This window comes from Semicossyphus pulcher, unplaced genomic scaffold, assembly GCF_022749685.1.
Source record: "Semicossyphus pulcher isolate SPU_LCO1_2020_fin unplaced genomic scaffold, fSemPul1.0.p SCAF_18, whole genome shotgun sequence".
Taxonomy (NCBI): domain Eukaryota; kingdom Metazoa; phylum Chordata; class Actinopteri; order Labriformes; family Labridae; genus Semicossyphus; species Semicossyphus pulcher.
In genome coordinates, this window is record NW_027211691.1 from 21,625,480 (window position 1) to 21,645,805 (window position 20,326).

At 43.4% G+C, this 20,326-nt stretch overlaps 1 protein-coding gene across 1 annotated transcript in view; it reads left to right on the forward strand.

Moving 5' to 3' along the window:
- cnksr2a (connector enhancer of kinase suppressor of Ras 2a) overlaps positions 1 to 20,326 on the forward strand; it is a 66,516-nt gene that overhangs the window by 43,609 nt on the left and 2,581 nt on the right. Inside the window, exons 14-23 of the mRNA XM_069667277.1 lie at positions 3,369 to 3,420; positions 8,643 to 8,818; positions 10,338 to 10,411; positions 10,523 to 10,594; positions 12,220 to 12,287; positions 12,504 to 12,601; positions 13,169 to 13,387; positions 15,344 to 15,485; positions 15,607 to 15,831; positions 16,516 to 16,703. Of these exons, the coding sequence (XP_069523378.1) occupies positions 3,369 to 3,420; positions 8,643 to 8,818; positions 10,338 to 10,411; positions 10,523 to 10,594; positions 12,220 to 12,287; positions 12,504 to 12,601; positions 13,169 to 13,387; positions 15,344 to 15,485; positions 15,607 to 15,831; positions 16,516 to 16,703 (1,314 nt within the window). The remainder of the gene's footprint in view (positions 1 to 3,368; positions 3,421 to 8,642; positions 8,819 to 10,337; positions 10,412 to 10,522; positions 10,595 to 12,219; positions 12,288 to 12,503; positions 12,602 to 13,168; positions 13,388 to 15,343; positions 15,486 to 15,606; positions 15,832 to 16,515; positions 16,704 to 20,326) is intronic.

The window sequence follows — 20,326 nt, forward strand, 5'->3', positions numbered from 1 at the left end:
CACTGTCAGTCAAAGCTGGTGTTCTCTGTAATCGATAGAAGCAACAATATTTGAAATTGGCGCCATAGCTGTGGAGAAAGTTCAAACAGCTTGTGGTTTCGCCCATTCTACATTCCTACAGCGTGCATTGCGCCCCTTCCTCTGAAAGGAACGGCCCAGCGAGAGACGCTGGAGTGACATACTATCGTTTTCACAGCAGGCGACGGCTCAGAGCGGGACAGAATCTGAAATATGACGAGAATATACCGATGGATCGTCTAAAAAATCAGTCAACATTTCAAACCTGACGATTTTGAACGAGACATGACATCGGAGGCACGCATCCTAGATAGTCTGACAGAGGTTTTCCAAGGCTTATTGGAGAAGTGGATGCCATCCTCCAAAGGCACAGAGCAGAATAGCATTTTTGTCCTACCATAATGGCATTAGCTCCCCTTAATAACATGATAGGGCTGAGGTTGAAAATCGGCGGACTGGCCCTTTAAGATGGGAGAGTAGCATTGATTGGGCACCATGGTAGCTCAACAGGTACACGTGTACCTGAGTCCATACTCCAGCTCGTTCCCAATCTTTCCTGTCTGTCTTTGGCTTTCATCACATAACATGATTTAATTTAAGGTAGAAAAAAAGAGTGACTCAAAAACATCACAGGTACGGAGCCCGTTTTGTGATTGACAGGCGGATCGAGCACAGAAACAGCACATCACCGAGCTCTTGGCTCTGAAGGTTGTTAAAGAGGGAGATTTTGAAGGGTGAGAAACAGTTCAATCCACCCTTAGTTGCAGGTAGTAGTTTCAAGATTGCATTATGTGGTTGCATAATGCTGATCAAACAAGTTTATGAAACTTCTCCGTACAGTGAAACAGGTTGAATGAGGCGACGATCCGCTCCCTCTCTGATTTGTTATGATACCGCCGAAGATTTGAAGGGAAAAATGAAACGTTTGAGCTTTTTCCCCCGCGATGAAAAGTCGCTGTAGTGAAGTGTGATCTGAGGGAATGCTGACTCGTTATTACCCCCTGTCACTTCCATGACATCTGTCCGCCCCGCCTGTCCGTCTGAGCGCACGTCCAGACAGTCGGTTTGGCCGGCGGTGACCTTATACGTCCCGACAGCGTCTCTTTGGAAATTAAATGAGTTTGCATGTGTGCGCGTGAGTGTGTGTTTACGGTGAGCGTGGCTGCTGCGTTGGCAGATGGCGTGTCAGTGGGTGTGGGCGGGACCATGTCATCCTCCCTGCTGAGCGTGGGGATGCGAGTGGCCGAGCTCCAGGCTGTGACACGTGTAATATTGTGACATCAGAGCTGGTGCGTTGCCCCGGGTGACCTGTCCAGAGAGGTCACGTCTCTGTTATGCCGGCCAGAACGTCTTAGATCAGAGGTTTGAGAGAGGCAGAGCTGCTGCGGGAGGTGAAAGAGACATCTAACTCCTTCTTTAACTCAACACAATTTCTTAACACAAATATGCGATAGACATATTTTTATATTCAAGTGTGATTTTCACTGTTTCTGATGTCCATAAGGAATACAAGTTCATAAATATACTACAAATAACGCATGATACCTGCCGAACGTGCCTCAGAATCATCGCAATATCAGTATAATCCAGTGATAATTAACATGCATGTATGCAATACAAAGAGAGGTTTCTTTTCCTTTATTCATCAAGTCTTTGGGACTAAATCATGATTATCTCCTGAATCAGGCTGTATTTATTCTCCAAATCCACCATTTAATTGGTTTTTCAGCACCAACGGCTTTGCCTTTGTGAGGCGATCAAGGTTTGATTAACAGATTCTTTTGCCCTCACAACTGTCACTTCTTTAAAATATTAAGACGTCAGACTAAACAATACGGGCACATTTAAAGAATGTATGGGTTGCCCATGTACAGAGGCATTGCCCTGATTGCATCGGCTGCAAGTTTGACTCAGACTCTCGGTCCTTTGCTGCATCCCCTGCTCTCTTCTCCAAATATTTCCTGTCTCTCTTCGTTTATTTAAAGTTATAATCTCGAAGATCTCAGTTTCGTTCTCTTTGGCGCCACCTATGGTGATAAACGTTAATTGCAGGAGCACACTTCCCAGATATCCAGACAGTGCTGCATGTGTGACGTCCACGGTTGGCTCCGGTTGTAACTCTTGATTTTCCTGGCTGACGGTCGCTTTCCTTTTTAGACTGTTTGCTTCATCTGAGCGTCGAGTTTGTTTCTTTTTCTTTGGATTTTCACTTCTTGTTGAAGTTGTATCTGTAGTCATCCATCTTTTCTTTGTTTGTTCAGCCATAGTAGATTACTGTTTACTCGCAACACTTGCAGAGAGCGGAAAAGCAGCCGCTTAGCTCCGCCTACCCTCTCTGGCAGACCAACCACTGCTGGCTGATGAAAAACGCGTCACTAACTGGGCCCTGATTGTCACCACAGACACCCAGTCTGTAATACTGCGAATGCAAAGGCTTTCATCAGTGGGCCATAGGCTCAAACACCATTGTGTTACCTCATTCAGTGATAGATGGTGACTTAACAGACATTTATGTGCACGAAAATCTTCGCGATTATGACTTTAGAATGTAACAGTAACTTAATTTACCACAAAACAAAAAGAGCCACGAGACAGTCGGCAAGAATCTGTAGATACAATAGGTGTCATGATGCAGTGCTTATATTATGGATTTACACTAACTGATACAGTAAGGAAACAACACCATATGCATAAACTATAAGTTAAAAAAGTGTATTTTCTCAATGCAATGCTTTTCTCTAACGCCCCTGCTTTTAAACTTGATGACTGAAATCAAACACTCATTTTGTCACTTCAGATTTGGAATCAGACTCGCAACTATTTCTGCACTTTGAACGTTGCCAAAATGTGAACAAACATCTTTTAAAACGTCTCTCAAGTTGTCGCCCACAGCTGCAGCGCTTACAGTCTCAGACCTTGAAAACTCTTCTGTGAAATCTCCGTCCTTAATGTTTTGCTTCCTGAAATTTCTGCCTAATCCCAGCGGCCCCTGAGCTCTCTTTCCCCTCCTCTCCTCCGTCACCTGGATGTCCTATTGTGCCTCCGTCCTCTCCCCTTCCCGTCGTGTCTCTTTGTTCTATGTTTAGAGGTGCGAGAGGTGCTGAAGTCCTCCATGAGGTCGACTTTTCCGCCCCCATATGTGTGTGTGAAAGTGAGATAATGAGAGAAAGACAGTTTCCCGTTTTATCTGTGCGCCTTCTGCGCGCCTCCTCTCCTCCGCTCCCTAAGATCTGTCATCTTCTATATCCCAGGATTCTTAGCAGCAAACAAAGGCCACTGATTCATCCTGACAGCCTGCTCTCCCTCCCTCCTTCTTCTTCCTCTTCTTCTCCTTTCCAACCTGCTCTCAGACATACCAGCAGTCCTCCTCTCTGACGTCAAAGACCAGGAAGAAGAATAAAGGTAAGCAGAGACGCCACCTGTTCCGTTTCACTTTTCACACCTCGAGCGGAGCGGGAGCCGCCGTCACAGTCCAGCACTCGCCAGTTGCGGTCACTCACTCGTTCACTCTCTCAGGGACGCCGAGGTAATGGACGATGTACAGAAATGAGAGAGCAGCTGCTGCTCCAGTTGAGCTAATTATCTTTTTAACTTTTTATTTTACGGGTCTGTAATCTCTCGTAATTTCCTAGAAAGTTTGGTACTAATTCAACGAAAATTAGAGCCTTTCATGGTTTGTGTTGTGTTTATAATCACCGGTTTACTGAAAGAATCTCGATTAAATTTCCATTACCCCGAATAAATATCCATCCATTGTTCCTTTGTTTTGAGATCCAGACATAATTTTAGACAAAATACTGCCAATAATTTCAGTCTGATAAGATTTTGCTGCAAAAGTACGTTGAATATTTTTTGTTCTCTTCGTGTCTTGTGGATGTGTCCTGCCTCAGTGGAAGGGGATCTTCAGTCTGTTTGCATTCAGTTCAAGGCTTTCCGCATCATACTTGTGCAATGTTGCAGGATTAATTTCACTCAGATTTCAAAGCAAAAAAGAGAAACTTTCAGAAGAGAACAGCCTTCAGGTGTCTGCACATACATCACTCTGCCTTTTATGCCTTTATTTACAGAGAGGACAGGGGATAGTGTTGGAAACAGGGGAAGAGAGAACAGGGGATGACTTGTGCCGAGGGTGGGAGTTGAACTTGGGACTGCTGCATCGAGTATGTAGCCTCTGTACACGGGCTGCCGATTTAACCCCAGAGCTAAAGAGATGCCCTTTATGTAACTTTTACTAATGTACTAATTTCTTAAAAAAAAAAACTTCCCTTGTCTGTTTGTGACATTTTTGTAATGGCTAAAGACCCCCTCCAGTGAAGATCAAGTGTTTAACCTTGTAAACATCTCCATGTGGTGTTCTTCATGTGCTACAAGACATATCAGGGACAACATCAGCATCATCTCCATGGCTGGGCCTGTCTGCTTTTAAACTGCAGTGTACCAAGGACAGGCTGAACAACACGTTTTCAGATTGGCAGGTTTGTTATGTCACAAACCTAAGGCGCCAACCTCGTTAATGGGCGGGGTGACGCTATGCATATCATTGTGTGTAACCTATGGCAACCATTTCAGCGATGCACGAGCCAGCTGTAACCATCATCATCATTTTTGCAAACTCACTGACTACTAACGTTAACGTTTCTGCTTCTAATTACTTCATTTCAAGCTAGCTAAGTTTCAACAAGTCGCCACTAAACGACGGCAGAGACGTGTTTTGTTTTTGCGACGGAGGGGCCGGTTGGAAATGTGCATGGTGGGCGGGGCCTATGCAGATTTGTGAATCTTTACTGAGGGAAAAGGGAGGATTTTTACAAGATAATTAAACGTGTTTTGCAGAAAAAAGACACAATTTATTATTTCAAGTAGAGCATTTTATATGTCTTAAAACATGACTGGAGCCGGTCTTTAACTATCTTGGCCAAGTCTTCCTTAATCTCCCCTGATTATAATGGACTTCCTGGTTTAATATAGGATTAAAAAACATATTTAGGGAGCGCTGGTTTAGCTCAGTTGGTAGAGAGAGCGCCCCACGTACAGAGACATAGTCCACGTCATTTCGGCTGCGAGTTCGTCTCCGACTCACAGCCCTTTGGTGCGTGTCCTTCCTCTCTCTCTCTCTCCTCTATATTTTCTGTCACTCTTCACTGTCCTGTGAAATAAAGCAAGCAGGTTTTTATAGTGGAAAGAAGAAAGAAGTAACAGTGCCTTCCACAGAATATCCTGTATATCCTGTAGGTTTTTTGTTTCCTGTCATGATTTTTTTATTACACAGGAAGTATTCTGCAGACCTTTACTCACACACACCACGAAGATACAAAGGGCTGGCAATTGAGTGGATATATTGGTAATACGTTCCCTTGATTATCACCATAAATGTTTAATCACTAGTCGGCACTGCTGCCATATTAGAGCTGTTTTATTGTCATTTATTATTCATTGTGCACAAGGAAAAGACGCTGGTATAACTCAATTATTTTGATATTTTTTTGTAATAGAGACGAGTATGTGACACGCACTGCAAGCCCGTCCCTGGATGTCCCTTTGAATACTTACTTTAACAACAAATACACAACACACGATACAACACGAACTCAACAGTAAACAGGTGCTTTCAGAACGAGCGAGATAACACAAGGTACAAGCTGTTAATGTTTAAATGAACTGTTAAGAAGCAGTTTAAGGAGTTACTAATCAATCACGACTTCTATTTATACATCTGGTGAGATATAGATGAAAACAAAACTGACCGGAGCGATCCATATCACACAATTGATCCTGCAGAAGATGTCAAATCATTATCTGCTTCACCAGACTGAATGCATAATGAGGAAAAAAACAATCTTCATTTTCCTCCCGTTTGTGCAGAAAGCGCTGTATCTGCATTTTAATGCACCGTTAAAAACCAGTCAGGACCGGACTGCAGGCGAGGCAGCTTCTGTACATGCTGTCCAGAGGAGATTTACATATAAAAATACAGCGATTCAGCATTTACTTATATAAGAGAGGCAATACTGTAAAGATGTTTTGGTCACATGACTCTGCAGAGCATTAAAAATGTAACATGTAGAGCTTTTATACACATCACAGCTCTTTTGTTCCCTTTTTGGAGGATTCTCTTCAAACAACAAAACAACTGAATCATTCCCGTCCTCCTGTCTGGGATGATTTTACTCCCTGGTATCACTTTCTTTGCCTCTTTGACCAAATCTTTGTCTCCTCCTTTCACCACACTAACGAGGCTCAACATGTTGGAAGTGATTTAGTGTTTTGTTGTTTTTTTCTCGACAGGCCTTTCACTTGTTTCACCATCTGCCATCGTGAGAAGCTCTGAAAAGCTTTAGCTCCATCTGCGCTGATTTTCGGGCGACGGCTTTGTTTGTTTACAGCGATTAAACCAAAGTTTGAACATGACTGTGATAACAATGATGATAGAAACTTAGTAGTGCTGAACGGTGCTGCAACGGAGCTGTCGCCTCACAGCTAGAAGTGCCGGTTCGGACGTAGTGGGCCTTTCTGTGTGGAGTTTGCATGTTCTCCCCGTGCATGCGTGGGTTCCCTCCAGGTACTCCGGCTTCCTCCCACAGTCCAAACACATGCTCGTGAGCTTCATTGGTGACTCCAAACTGACCGTAGGTGTGAGAGTGAGCGTCTGTCTCTATGGCTGCATTCATACTGCAGCCTTCATTGCTCGCTTCAGATTTGGGGCTCATACCTGATTCTTTGGGGTCACTGTTCATATCTATTTTTGAATGTGACCCAGGTAAGACGTCAGTGTGAACAGGAAATGATTTTCAAAAGACACGCATGTGCAAAGAACAATAACAAAAGACATCACATCTGCTGACATTCGTTTTCTTGTAAAGCATGGATGTCTCTCGTGCATTAGGACTTTGGGTGCGCATAAACTTTTGTGCAAGCAAGTGACATCCCCATCAGAGACAAAACACACAAGAGCGGCAAATTTCTCTTTAAAGATTCCAATCTAGTATGGATTGGATAGAGGCAATTAAATCTGCTATTTCACCATGTCTCCACTGTTGTGTGTTGTCCTCCATGGTCAAGCGGAAAAGGGAAGTCTCCTTCTTCTTCTTTAGAATCACTCCTGGAAATATTAACAAGGCAACATGGACCAATTCCGATTTGAGTGTTCAAAAACAAGTCGCATGCAGGTTGCATGTTTTGGATTCTGTTTAAGTACCACATAAGTAGCCCAGTTCCAATTTTCTTCCGAATTTAAAGAATGCATCATCATGCAACTTTTGGTGTTCACACTGATTTGAAAAAATCTCATCTGTGTCACACAAGGGGGAAAAAATCAGACACTTTTAGCTGCAGAATGGTGCAGCCTATGTGTCAGCCCTGTGATTGACAGGCGTGATCAGTCCAGAGTGTACCCCACCTCTCGCCCAATGACAGCTGGGATAGATACCAGCCCCCCGTGACCCCGAACAGGATAAGCTGTATAGATAATGGATGGATGGACAAACTTAATCTCTTTTCCCACTGGTCAAAAAAAACACTAACACCCGACCTTTTTCTTAGGGGGAAAGGTTACAATCTACATTCAGACCTGGCTCAAATGACTCTGCAGTATACTCTGGTAATTATCGCCTCGGCTACGATCGGCATTGATGGGATCACAAAACCAGGGTCCTATGCGATGACGCACATTGAAGTTCCGGCCGCTGTTGCGTAAATACAGAAGAACAACATGCAACGGCAAAGTTGTTGTTTGTTTCATGCAAGATGCAGCAACATTAGAGCTCCTTCTGACCCGAGGGGAAGTTTGTTATTCGGCCGTGTTTCCCGAGCATTTGTGACATCAGACGGTGACTCAGCAAAAAAGAGACTGAAACCAGTACACTCTACTGGCAATGGGAAAAGAGACAATCAGCATTTATTTGCGGGTCTGAAAAGCCTGTGTCAACACGCTAGGTATAACTAGCAGCACCCTAATCAAAGAGTTCTTGATGTGTTAGTCACTCATTTGGGTTCAAACTTCATTCCCTAAAAAGAATAAGTCTTCCCAAAGCCTCAGCTCAAATTGGAGATGATATCAGGCGTCTGCTGCACCGAACATGATCTGAAAATTGATCATTTTTAGGATGTACAGTTTCATCGATACCTGGGTACATACCTTGTTAATTAAAAGCAGAATCTCTGCCGACTCTCCTCACTGCATGTTTGAGCTTTAGTTTCCTTTTGTCTTTCGGTAGAAGAAAGCTGTTTCACTCAGAGACGCACTGTACGCTGCACTTTCTGTAGCCACAGAAATGAATCGCATTCCTCTTTAAAGACTTTGATACAGTCAATAAAAGTTTGTCGGCGGTCCTGAACTGGGAGCCAAGCTCCCCGGCTAATCTCTAATGAGGAGTCTGCTGTGAAGATATTACAGCTCTTTTATGCCAGAAAGAAAAAAGGCAATTTTTATTAAACACCTCGTACCTCACTGCAGTGCAGCAGCACACTGAGGCTGAACTATGCCAAGAATTATTGCCACATCAGGATGTTTTTTCACACCACCATCAAAGAGTGAGCTCTTACAAGCCGCATTAAATTCTTTTCTTTGCGCTTTCTGATTTATATTCTCTCTCAACGCTGCCTTTGTGTTTCTTCTGTTGTTCCAGGACGAAGTTTGGCCTCTCTGAGTCGGAGGCGTGTGTCCTGCAAGGCCTTAGGCCGAGGAGACTGCGAGGGCTGGCTGTGGAGAAAGAGAGATGCGAAGGGGTACTTTTCCCACAAGTGGAAGAAGTACTGGTTTGTTCTGAAGGACAACTGCCTGTACTGGTACATCAATGAGGAGGCAAGTCTCTGTCTTTAAAATCCTTTTCAAGCCTCATATTTGAATTTGCAGTTTTTAAGAAAGTATATCAGAATTAAGAAAACGAAGGTAACTGCGATTGTTTTGGTTCTCTGTGACAAAGATAAACCCACCCTGAAGTCAAGAGTTAAATATCACAGCTACAGGATGAGTAAGAAGGACTCTGCTTTAGATATTAAGGTGAAGAAACTTTCAGCCTGATTCCAGCTCACATTTGAAAAAGTGCGAGTTCTCTGAAGTCTTTGATATAGTTCACAGTCCTCGGGGAACTTCACGGTTGTTCGGTCCTGCTGGTTTCATGGTTGTAGGGAGCTCCTTCACTTTGGTGCGGACTGAGATACCTCAGAAACTACTGAATGGATTGCAATGAAATCTGTTACAGTTATCCACAGTGTGAGGAAGATAAGATCCTGTGATCCCCTGACTTTTTATCTATCGCTACCATGAGGTTCACTCTTGGGATTTTTAGTGGGTTTAGTCAAATATTTAACTTTTACTGTTAATTCAGCCTTAAATATACTTTATATTTTGTGCTAATTAACAAAAGTTGACATGCTAGTTGTCTTTTTACCTTCTAAACATGATTATGCTAGCATCATCTGCGTGCAGGTAGAATAGAGTAGAAATCTGATAGGTGTAATTAAAGCGTTAGTGAAACAAAACAAACAACTATGGTCAACAACACAACACAAAATATTAAGTAAAAAATACAATTCCTCTCAAAACTCTGCTTAGCCCTAAAATAACAATGCATGCAGGGATGCTAGCATGTTGAAGGTAGCATTTAGCACAGAGCAGCTAGCTTGTTTTTAGGCTTGTGTAATTAACAGAAACATAGGCTGTGTTTAAAATGGCATACTATGTATACTACATACTGCGCTCGGCGGCTGTACGGAGCTATTGAAATGTATTTTGCAGTATGCTACGCCGGGCGCATGTTTCCGGTTTTGAAACACGGAAGTAAACAACAGCCCACCAAAAGCAAAACGCTGCTTCTTTAGCTTCTGCTCGAATGCTGCTGCCATCCACCATTTCAACTGCCGTTGTGACGTTCCAGCGCTTTGCATTGTGGGATACAGTAGGCGAGGTACACAGGTCCGATGCATACTGGAGATTTTTTCCGAATCAGCCCGACATCTGGGTATTTTTTTCATGCTGCATACTACATACTACATTTTGGCCAAATCAGCACGTACTGCTAGTATGCCATTTCAAACACACGCTAGCTATGCTAACAAAGCAACATGCACATTAAACCAGACGTGGAGCCTGGCGGTTCCACACGGCTGCTTTGCTTGTCTTTTCAGTCAGACTCAGACAATGGTTTCATAAGATTTAAGACGCTTTGTTCTCTGAAACTCTATAAGGTCACACGTGTAAAGTTAGCATGACACCTTGAATGGCAGTAGAACATTTGTGGGAAATACACCAGAATACATTTTGCTTTCCTTTTTCCTCTTCTCATTAGCTTCTTTATTTATCTTTAATGTTTCTGTCTCAGGATGAGAAGGCCGAGGGTTTCGTCAGTCTTCCAGAGTTTAAGATCGACCGGGCCAGTGAATGTCGCAAAAAGTAGTAAGTGCACGAAGAAAACAGCCGATTACACATTTATCTGTGTTACTTTTATGTTTGAACGTTTGCCTGCAGAAGTAACTCCCTCCGTTTCCCCCCTCCATGTCTCTCTAGTGCTTTCAAAGCGTGCCACCCCAAGGTCAAGAGTTTCTACTTTGCAGCAGATGGAGTGGATGACATGAACAGGTAAATCAGCATGTGGTGAACATGCATGAAGGTTATGAGGAAGGTCACACTCCTCCGTGATGGGTGGCCAGAGTGCAGTTTCCTGCTTGCTCTCCCCTAAGCACCGTTTGATAACGGAGGGGAGGTGTGTTTTTATGGAGGAATATGTGTAGAAACATAATTTGCAGATTTAATTGATGTTTTAACCCGTGCAAAAGCTCTTTCCTTAATTATCTCTTTAGATGGAAAGCAAATTAACACTTAGCCAGGCTGTAAAACCACATTACACCTTTTTTTAACATCGCAGAATATACAAACAAGTATTTCTTGAGAGTGAGATTTAGAGGTGCTGGTAGGTAGGTTAAGCTAGTTGTCTCCTAGCTTGTCAGATATGAGTGGTTTTGACATTTTGTGATATTTCAACAGAAGTGTGATTCTACGGAAGCCATACATTTTATTTACTCCGTTTCCTATTATAATTACCTCCGGTTGTTATCTCGAGATAACAATGCTGCACAACCGTCACAACATCAGATGACGAGTATCCCCAGAGCTGCAAGACCACAAAACAAACATAGGAACAGGCTTAACTTACCTCATTAGAGTGGGAAATGGCAGCATGGCATGTTGTGGTCTGTAAAATCACAGTGACCAGCCTGTTGTTCTGTTTGCTAGATTGCCGGAAAATTATTCAGTTATCTCGAGATAACGAGAAAAATAAGTCGAGATCTCAAGATCCGATTAGAGGGAGAGACGGCGGCAGTCAGAGACAGATGATTCAGAGTGTGATCGGCTAGCAGTTTAGTGGAATCTATAACCATGTGATCCAGCAGTGAGCAGTTCATAATCATGCGGCACAGTGAGGACACCGATCTGTGTGTGGTTCTCAGGCTCTGCCCCTGACTCAATAGGGTTGTGAACGCTCCTTTATTTCTGTGAACAACCTTTATAAAGAATAAAATACGTCTCCACCACATGCTGTGAATGAGATGAGCAGAGTTATCATGAGCGCGGGGAGGAGACAGATGTGAGGAGAGGAGCAGATATATTTTGATGCTCTGCAGCCTACCTGTCTCAATAACGTCGCAATCTGTCTGTATTTCCGTGCACAGTTAGTATAAACTATAGATATAAAGTATAAATGCTGCCATATGTCCTTATGCTGTGTAGTTCATACATTTCACTGATAAACACAGCTGTAGAGGGACATCAGGCTTCATGATCAAACAAAGCTTCATATTGCGTCGCTGGATGCGAAGCCAGGGTTGCCAGGTCCGCGGTTTTCCAGCTTTGGGCTACTTTTGAAGTGTTGCTGCAGGCGCAAGGTCCTGTGTGGTTGCACACTTCGCACAGCTCATGCGGCGGTTCTGACTCCGTGTATATTTGAAATGTCACAGACACCTATTGGGTTTCGCGGCCCGGAGCCAAAGCCCGGTACTGGTCTGCGAACCCCTGTTTTAGGCTAGCAGATTGTGGCTACATTAGCTGCTAGTAGCAAAACATACCAGCATCTCTGTTTGGTGTGTGCAGTTTGAGTTGTATTGTGGGTAATGTAGGAGCAAGGAAGAAGAAAGCCGTGTCCTTCAGTGTTTTTTTCCACAATAAATTTGTCTTATAAAATTTGAACCTCAACTTTCTTCTGTTAGATGGCTGAGTCGTCTCAACATGGCCGCCGTGGGCTACGCAGAGCGGGAGAGGATACGCCAGGAGCAGGGTGAGTGTTCATTTAGCCCCTTGCTAAAGAGCGCTTCAGCAGATGGTTAGTGAAGGATATTATCTTTCAGCAATAAATGTGCTAATACTCTAATTCCTAGAGGACTTACAGTAGGTATTTGTAAGATAGATTTAGATGGACGGAGGGATGACTGGTTGGTAGATGACTACATAGATGTGGATGGTGTTTCTCACTCTGTGTGTGGGTTTCCTGCAGATTACTGGAGCGAGAGCGATCATGAGGATGACACCACCTCCAGCCCTAAACAGGACAGTCCCCCACCTCCATACGATACCTACCCACGGCCTCCCTCGGTGAGTCACGCACACACATATGACTGTATTACAAGCTTTTACAAAGTACACGCTGTACTTGAAGGCAGAAATCACGCTCAGTGCTCCTCCGCAGTTTATTTTAACTGTTGAAGTTGGTGCCAATTTAGCCTACAGGGAGTGGTGAGGCTAAATCTGGTGTAATTGGTGCTATAATTGGCCCTCACGCTGCTTTCTTTCACAGTAAACGCCTTTTACTTTAGGCTTTTATTTTTTTCGCCAGGCATAAAATCTAAATCTAAAACAACAACGATTCTAACACCTATTGAGACACCAGAAACACGGCCTGCTGAGCTGTTAAGATAAAGCGTTTGAACATCTTGTCATAAAGACACTCCAGTGTCAAACTCTCATTTCCACTCATGTCCAAACACTCATCTCTCCACTTTGTCTTCCTGTCTGTTACTTTCTCTCACTTACTAATTCAATCACCACCCTGCCTCCTTGGCCTCACACCAGATTGAAATCCTTTTTTTCAAGTGTGTCATTACAATCGAGTGAGATCAGGACAGTCAGCTGACGGCTGCCTTCCCCCTCTCTCTCCGTCAGATGAGTGCCTACTTAGAAGGCCGCACCACTCGACTGTCATCAACCGAGACGTCTCGATCTCGCTCCTCCCAGGAGGATTTCCTCTGCGGCGAGCCACCTGGGGTGGCCGCGGAGCCGCAGTACCACCCTGGTCCTCTAGGGGGAGGCACCACACACAGTGGGAGGAAACCAGGGGGCAGCAGCAGCAGCGACGTGCAGTACAGATGTGATCCTGTGGAGGTATGTGTCTTTAAGATAACCCAACACCTAGAAGCAGCTATTACTCTAGACAAGTAACAGAAAAGTGTCCTGTAGCGCCACCATCAGGTCAAACTGTTGCTGGCTTCTTACCTCATGAAGGTTCCACAGAAAATAAACACCCTCAATTTTGGCAGCACTTTGCCCTCGGGGTGTTTTGGGGACAAAATGGCACATTTGCACACAATGTCATGTTGTCACATAATTGGCACACATTACTTGATTTTAATGACATTAGAAAGGATTGAAAAAGGCTTTAGTTTGAGCACCACCATCAGGACAACGTGTAAGCCCCAGTGCGAGCGAGGCTCTGAGGCTGGATGTTTTTTCCTGCAGTAAGGTTGGACTGTAAGATCTGATAAATGGAGCGACGACTGCGAGCTAGTTCAGGCAGGCAACTGGAGCTGCACTGTTGTCATCTTCACATGCGTCATTGTCCACAATCACCTGACAAACAATTCCTCCCAATGTGGCGTCTATTTAATCTGCAAGATTTCCGCTCTCTCCTTCTGCTCTGTCATTGCCACCGCTGCCCTGCACCAGTACTGTGCTCATACTTTCAGCCCCACCACCGCCCCAGCATCCACCTGCAGACTCCAGCTAAGGGGGTTTAAGATATTACCTCATCACTCTCAAATTTCTGCTTGTAAAAGAAATCTGCGAGGAGTGATGAGATCAGAGCCTGGACGCCTGAGTTGTCTGACTGAAATATTACAACATCAAGGGGCCACTGGTGGGTCTTAACTTTTAGTTATGATTATTTAGGTTTACCAAATCTAGGAGGACAGGAGTTCAAATTTGCACAAAAACAAGCTGTTAAAAGGGGTCAGAATCTTAACTTAACTACACGTTTTCAAAGGAAATGGAGCTAAGCGGAAATCCTGTGGTATCCCGTCTTCCTGGGGGCCATATTTGAACAAACTATACCGACTGTTATATTTATATAAAAGACTGGAAAAGGACTGGATGTAAAAATATCCAGTTGTTGTCTATTTTGTGATATTGCTTTTTCCAGACAAAAAAAGAAAACCTACACCGTCAGTTTTGCCAACTCAGCAGCTTTCTCGTTAGATATAGTGACCTTTTAGACCCTCGTCTAAAAAGCGACAAATTGAGCGACATTTTCAGACCCGTGAAATATATTACATTGTTATTCATTCCCATGTATGCTGCTCAGAGCAACAGCAGTTCCCGGCTCCTCTGCCAACAGCTCCGAGTTGCTCTCTCCTCTCTTCTCTTGTCCTGTGCGCAGCAGTCGGGGCAGCGGGCTGCTGTGCGCACAACCATTAAGCATTATGCAAATGAGTACGCGACAGCGTCACCAATATGCAAATTAGTGGATGGCGTCATCTGGCGAAAAGTTGACAACACTGCCGACTGTCATGTTCAATGTTTTAACAAAAAGGTGGAGGACCCAGATGCAGACAATATATACAAAACAAGGCAAAAACAAAAGCTTACTGTTCAGAATCCAGGGAAACAAAAGTCCAACAAAACACAAGAAGCCGACAGGAACATAGGAAAGAGTCCAGGTAAAAATCCACAAGAGAAAAACATGTGTCACTAGACGAAGGGTTTTAAAAGCGGAGGGTTTCAGGGACAAAGACAAATGATGAACTGACACCGAGACTAAATACAGTTGGGAGGTGAGACTAATCAGACACAGGTGAGACAATCAAGGGGCAGGCGAGAACAATAAGGGCAGGGCACATATTCAAACAAGCGGGAAAACACACGAAGGCAGGAAGAGCATCAACAGGAGAGACAAAGTAAAACAGGAAATTATATTTGAACCCCCCAAAGCAGAACTAAATCATGACACCTACACTAAAGAGAGTAAGCTAACACTTTAAAACATTGTTCCCCAGTGTTAATCAGCTTCACTCATCTTATTTCATGAATATTATGCCTGATACGTTGAATAACTGTTTCCTGTAGTACCGCTCTAGTCCTGCGGGCGGCAGCAGTGAGACGGGCTCTCCAGGCCGCTCTTCGTCCTCTCAGAGACGCTCCTGGCAGGACCTGATTGAGACACCGCTGACAGAGGCTGGACTGCACTACCTACAAACTGGACCTCTAGGTAACTCACACATAAACCACATTAGACAAAAGGATTGAATTGATGCCCCTGTGACTGTTCTTTCACATTTACCCCGAGCCCACTCAGAAATCCTGACTCCTATGTTGCCTTTACGTTACAGAGGACGCCGTCTTCGCAGAGCCCGGCCCTGGCGGCGGGACTATGATGGCCGGAGCCGTTTACACTCTCCCCGCTCAGAGGAATGTCCCTCTACCCATCGCCATGCAGAGGCTGATCCCTATGGCAACCCAGGGAGGCAAACCCCGCAGCTTCACTCTGCCACGAGACAGCAACCTACACACGCTCCTCGCACCCCCCGCCAAAGAAGAACAGCAGACGCACAACGGTGAGTCCGGTCAGGAAACATACATGTGCTGTGCGACACAAGGACACGGAGAGAGAACACAAACAGATGTGTGCTGCGTGCGTGGGCGCGTGAGAGGTAAAAGCAGAAAGGAGAAAAAAATGTGTCTCACGTTGAATGACAGCCTCGAGAGACCGAGCAAAAAGAGAGATATTTTTTTAAGGTGAAGACGCTGACGTCAGTGCATGTGCCAGAAATAAAAACCGCTCTCAGGCAGACACATTTCCATTTAAATGCTCTTCATTTAAATCTAGTAGAGTAACACGCACACACTCTGAGCCGCGCGCCGAGCTAATGAGGCTAATGAGACAATGATGCAGTGGCTGCCATGGAGAGAGAGGTGCCACACTAAAATAGTAAACAGGAGAGAGTATCAAAGACGTGAACAATGAAGCATAATAACAGTGTGAATTCTGTTTTAATAAGGCGAGCAGATGAAATAAAACTGCCAAAGTGTCGAGGCTGAAAGGAAAGAGAGAGCAGGATTTTCTCACCATTAATTATCCCTCTATGACTAACACAGGCTATTGTAGTGTAGTAGGAGGTGTGTGCTGCTGTCCTCCAGTGGTTGCTCTGAGACATCACTCACGTTTATGTCGCCTTTTTTACAGTTTAATTCAGCAGCAAGTGTGTGACTGCAGCTTTTTTTTTCCTCTTTGTGCGAAGGCGGCAGCGAGGGCGCGTCCCTGGGCGACCTGTTTCGTGCGTGCGAGCAGGGCGGGGTGTGTCCCCTAGGTCGAGAGTCAGAGCTCAAAGGTCAGTCGGAGTTCAGGCAGTCCTTCCTCAGACGGGCCGCCGACCCTCAGCTCAACGAGCGACTGCACCGCCTCCGCATACTGACGTCCACGCTGAAGGTAGGTCCACACGAAAGCGCATAGAGGGAATATAACACACATAAACATAAAAGTGAGAATTAAGTCACTTTTTTCCGACACTTTATCAATAATTTTGCTTTTTTACATTTTTCTGCGTACGATTTTATATATTGTACGTGTATATTAAAGTTACAATCGTCCAGGTTAGTTCTGTCGACACCAAGTGTGCTTTCAAACTCCAGCAAACCCTCTCTGAGCTGCTTTTTTGTTAGACATAAAGCATCAGGTGAACTGGTGTAACGTTTACAGTGCATCCAAACATACAAACTTTGTTAGGTGGAAGCCAGTTTAAAATATTTGCAACCACATTCGGATTTTATTTCTGCACTCAGCACGGGGAGTTTCTGGAGAATGAGATTAGATTAGTACAAGTACTGAACAACGACATGCAGTTTAGTGCACAGCAAATATAGAGTGATATATTAATGTACAGAATAGTAACAGGAGTGGCTGATCTACCTTCCATAACAAAGACAGAATACAACTGTTGTCATGTTTAGTTCAGACACATTTTCAATGAACGATTGCTGTCAGCTCCCGTCACTGTGACCAGGTCACTGCGTTTCAAGTGTTTCTCAAAATAATAAAAGACAGGAGTCTAACAGGCGACTACTTTTATTGTGAAAGGCAGCAGCAGGAAATGTTTGGTTTGCATTAGAATCATCAGAAATACTTTATGTAACCCCGGGGGAAGTTTGGGGCGTTACAGCTGCTCTGATACAAAGAGAAGCATGAAAATATAGGAAATAAAGAAATAAAGCAAATATAAACACAAGTAAAAAATTCTCACAATATGTGCAAAGAGAGGTATTTTATTGTGTTACTGTATGTTGGCGCGATAAGCTAGCTAAAGCTTCGTCACGGACATGCGCCGCCATGATTGCCAGTGTATTCGCCACCATCACAACAATCAACGCTGCCAGCTAATGCTAGCTACAGCACCGGTCGCAAGCAGGATTGCAAACTCGACATGGTGAAAACAGATTTTTGTGTTTTGAATGTGTTTCAAATAAAAAAAAATTGTAATAGCGGCAAAATAACGTTTTTATTAATACATTTAGAAAACCCCTTTCCCTCTGGGATGCCCCCCAAAACAGACTGCGACTTATATTCTGGATTTTACGGTACTCAACACACCTCTGATACGTCTGTAGAGAAGAGAGCAGCTGATATCAATGAGATACAAATAAATTACAAATGTATTGCAACATAAATCACCCCAGATAATCTGAATCATAGCGGACACGAACACTGAAACCTCCTGGTGAGAGTCTAACGGAAGAAAATTCCCCCCTTTTTTTTTGTTGACAAGCTCTTTAAACGCATCAGTTGTACTTTATTAAGAGGCTAGAAGGCTTCAGTTTAAATTAAATTAGATTTTCTAAACTGAAACTGTTATTTTCTGCACAAATCCACCTTCTCTCTGGAACAATGACCTTTGTCATAATGTATTTGTCATGGTCTATTGGGTTACAGTAGTCCCACCTTACCACATTAAATGTGAGCAGGGGTAAAGTAATATAACGGTAGCTCTAATATACCATGAATTTCTGACCTTGATTCACACTGAACACACACACACACACACACACACGCTGGAGAATGTCTCTGTCTTAGTTTCAGTGCCGTCATCTGTCCCAGTCTGTCTCCTCGGTGTCGGCTGTGGCTTCTAGCCGTACGAGCAGAGGTTATGTTTCTGGGCCGGGCGCCTGCGAATGCCTCTTTTGCTGTGGCTGTGTTATTTTTCTTTGTCTCTACAATCTGTCTGCGGGGATGGTTGGCGAGGGCGTGGGCGGGGCTTTGTGGCTTGTTCGTGTATCTGCAGTAGCTTGTTTGCGAGTTTCTGTGGCTGCTGTGTTCACTGGTAAAAGTTGGATGTTCGAGCTTTCATGTCTGTTCCCTGTCTGACGTCTCTTAAAGGAATACACCAAGTTTTTGGAGAGATAAAATTTATCTCTGTCAAGTAATTAGAGAATAGAGGAGACACAGAAGTGTGGCCCTGGTAGACTTTACCCCTAATTATCTGTTTGGTTGTATTTGTGTGTTCAGGCAGTTTTCTGCAGTGGTTGCTGTGGAAACAACAAAGATATGCATAATCTCTCTGTATCGTTTATGCATCAAAATTGAACCAAAACAACCAGCTGCAGTCGAGATGACAAGTGCTGACTCTCACTCTTTATAATGATGCAGACTTTCTCTGTTGTAACAGACAATAACAAGGACAGAGGAGGTTTGTGTACTCTGTGTTTGGACATTAGCTGAGTTTATCTTTTGTCCTCTATAGAATAAATCAATCAGGATACACAGTATCACAATATTTAACAAAGCGTTACTTTTGTGACAGTGATTGGCTCATTAAAATAGGAAAATCATCATTATTTTTAGTCCAAATTTATAGATTGTTCACCAAATAAAACACTGAAATATCCGAGCATGTTCTCACTCTGAAAACAGGTGAGCTGGGCTCCATTCCCCTGTGAAAGAATTCATCACTAGTGACTTCTTTTAATAAGACGTTTACTCATGTTTGTTTGTGTGTAAAGTATGTACGTCATTTAGGTCTTACATGGTTGTTTAGTTACATAAAGAATGCAAGTTACATAACCAGTCTACCTACGTTAGCACTTACTATAACCCAGACCTTGATATTCATCCTGAATCTAATCAAGTCATTTTTCTCGCCTAAAACGCACCAAACTGCAACGTTTACGCTACGTTAACTAAGTTGTAATTATTGTTGCAAAAGACATAAAATATCAAATGTTAATAAGTCTTTGATAAAATAGATACAGTTTTATTTGTAAGATTAAGACTTAATAGGTGAAGAAAAGAGTTCAATTAAAGTGTGGAAGTTAGAGGTGGGAATCGCAGGGTAACTCACAATACGATACGATACGATACGATACGTGTCCCACGATAACGACAACATCACGATACAGCGATTCTGCGATAATCTATATATTGCAAGACAATCACAATTATCAATCACGATATCTGAATAACTGAAGAATACAAAATGCCTCTAAAAAAGTGCAGAATGAACGTATTATTCACTGCAGTTGGGTGTCAGTTTCACAGATTTTGACACAAACTGAGATAAACAATGACACGGTGACTCAAATTGTCAGGGAGGTCTGTTTAGAGCGCTGAATTATTAATTAAAATATCAATGTCAGCGATGCGTTAATTGTATCACACCAGGAGGGATGGGTACCGAAACCCGGTATTAAATACCGTAGTATTGATAAACTTCCGACGTTATCAGTTCTGCTTTCGGTAATAAATAAATAAACACACCAGTCTGGACGACGATATATTGCGATATCGATATTTTGTCCCACCCCTAGTGGAAGTAAGATACAACCATCTAGAAACAGGGTGATCTAGACTGAGTAAGTCTAGATGCGATGTGGTGCTACACACAAAAACCATTATGATTAATTAATTACAAAGCCCGTAATTAACTAACTTGGCAAACCACAAACTGTTGTTATTAATGGACCATGTGTTACAAAAAAACATCGGTAGATAATTCAATATACCATTTGTTTTAAACATCTGTCAAAATTTGGAATCTCCCCCAAAACTTTGTGCATCCGTTA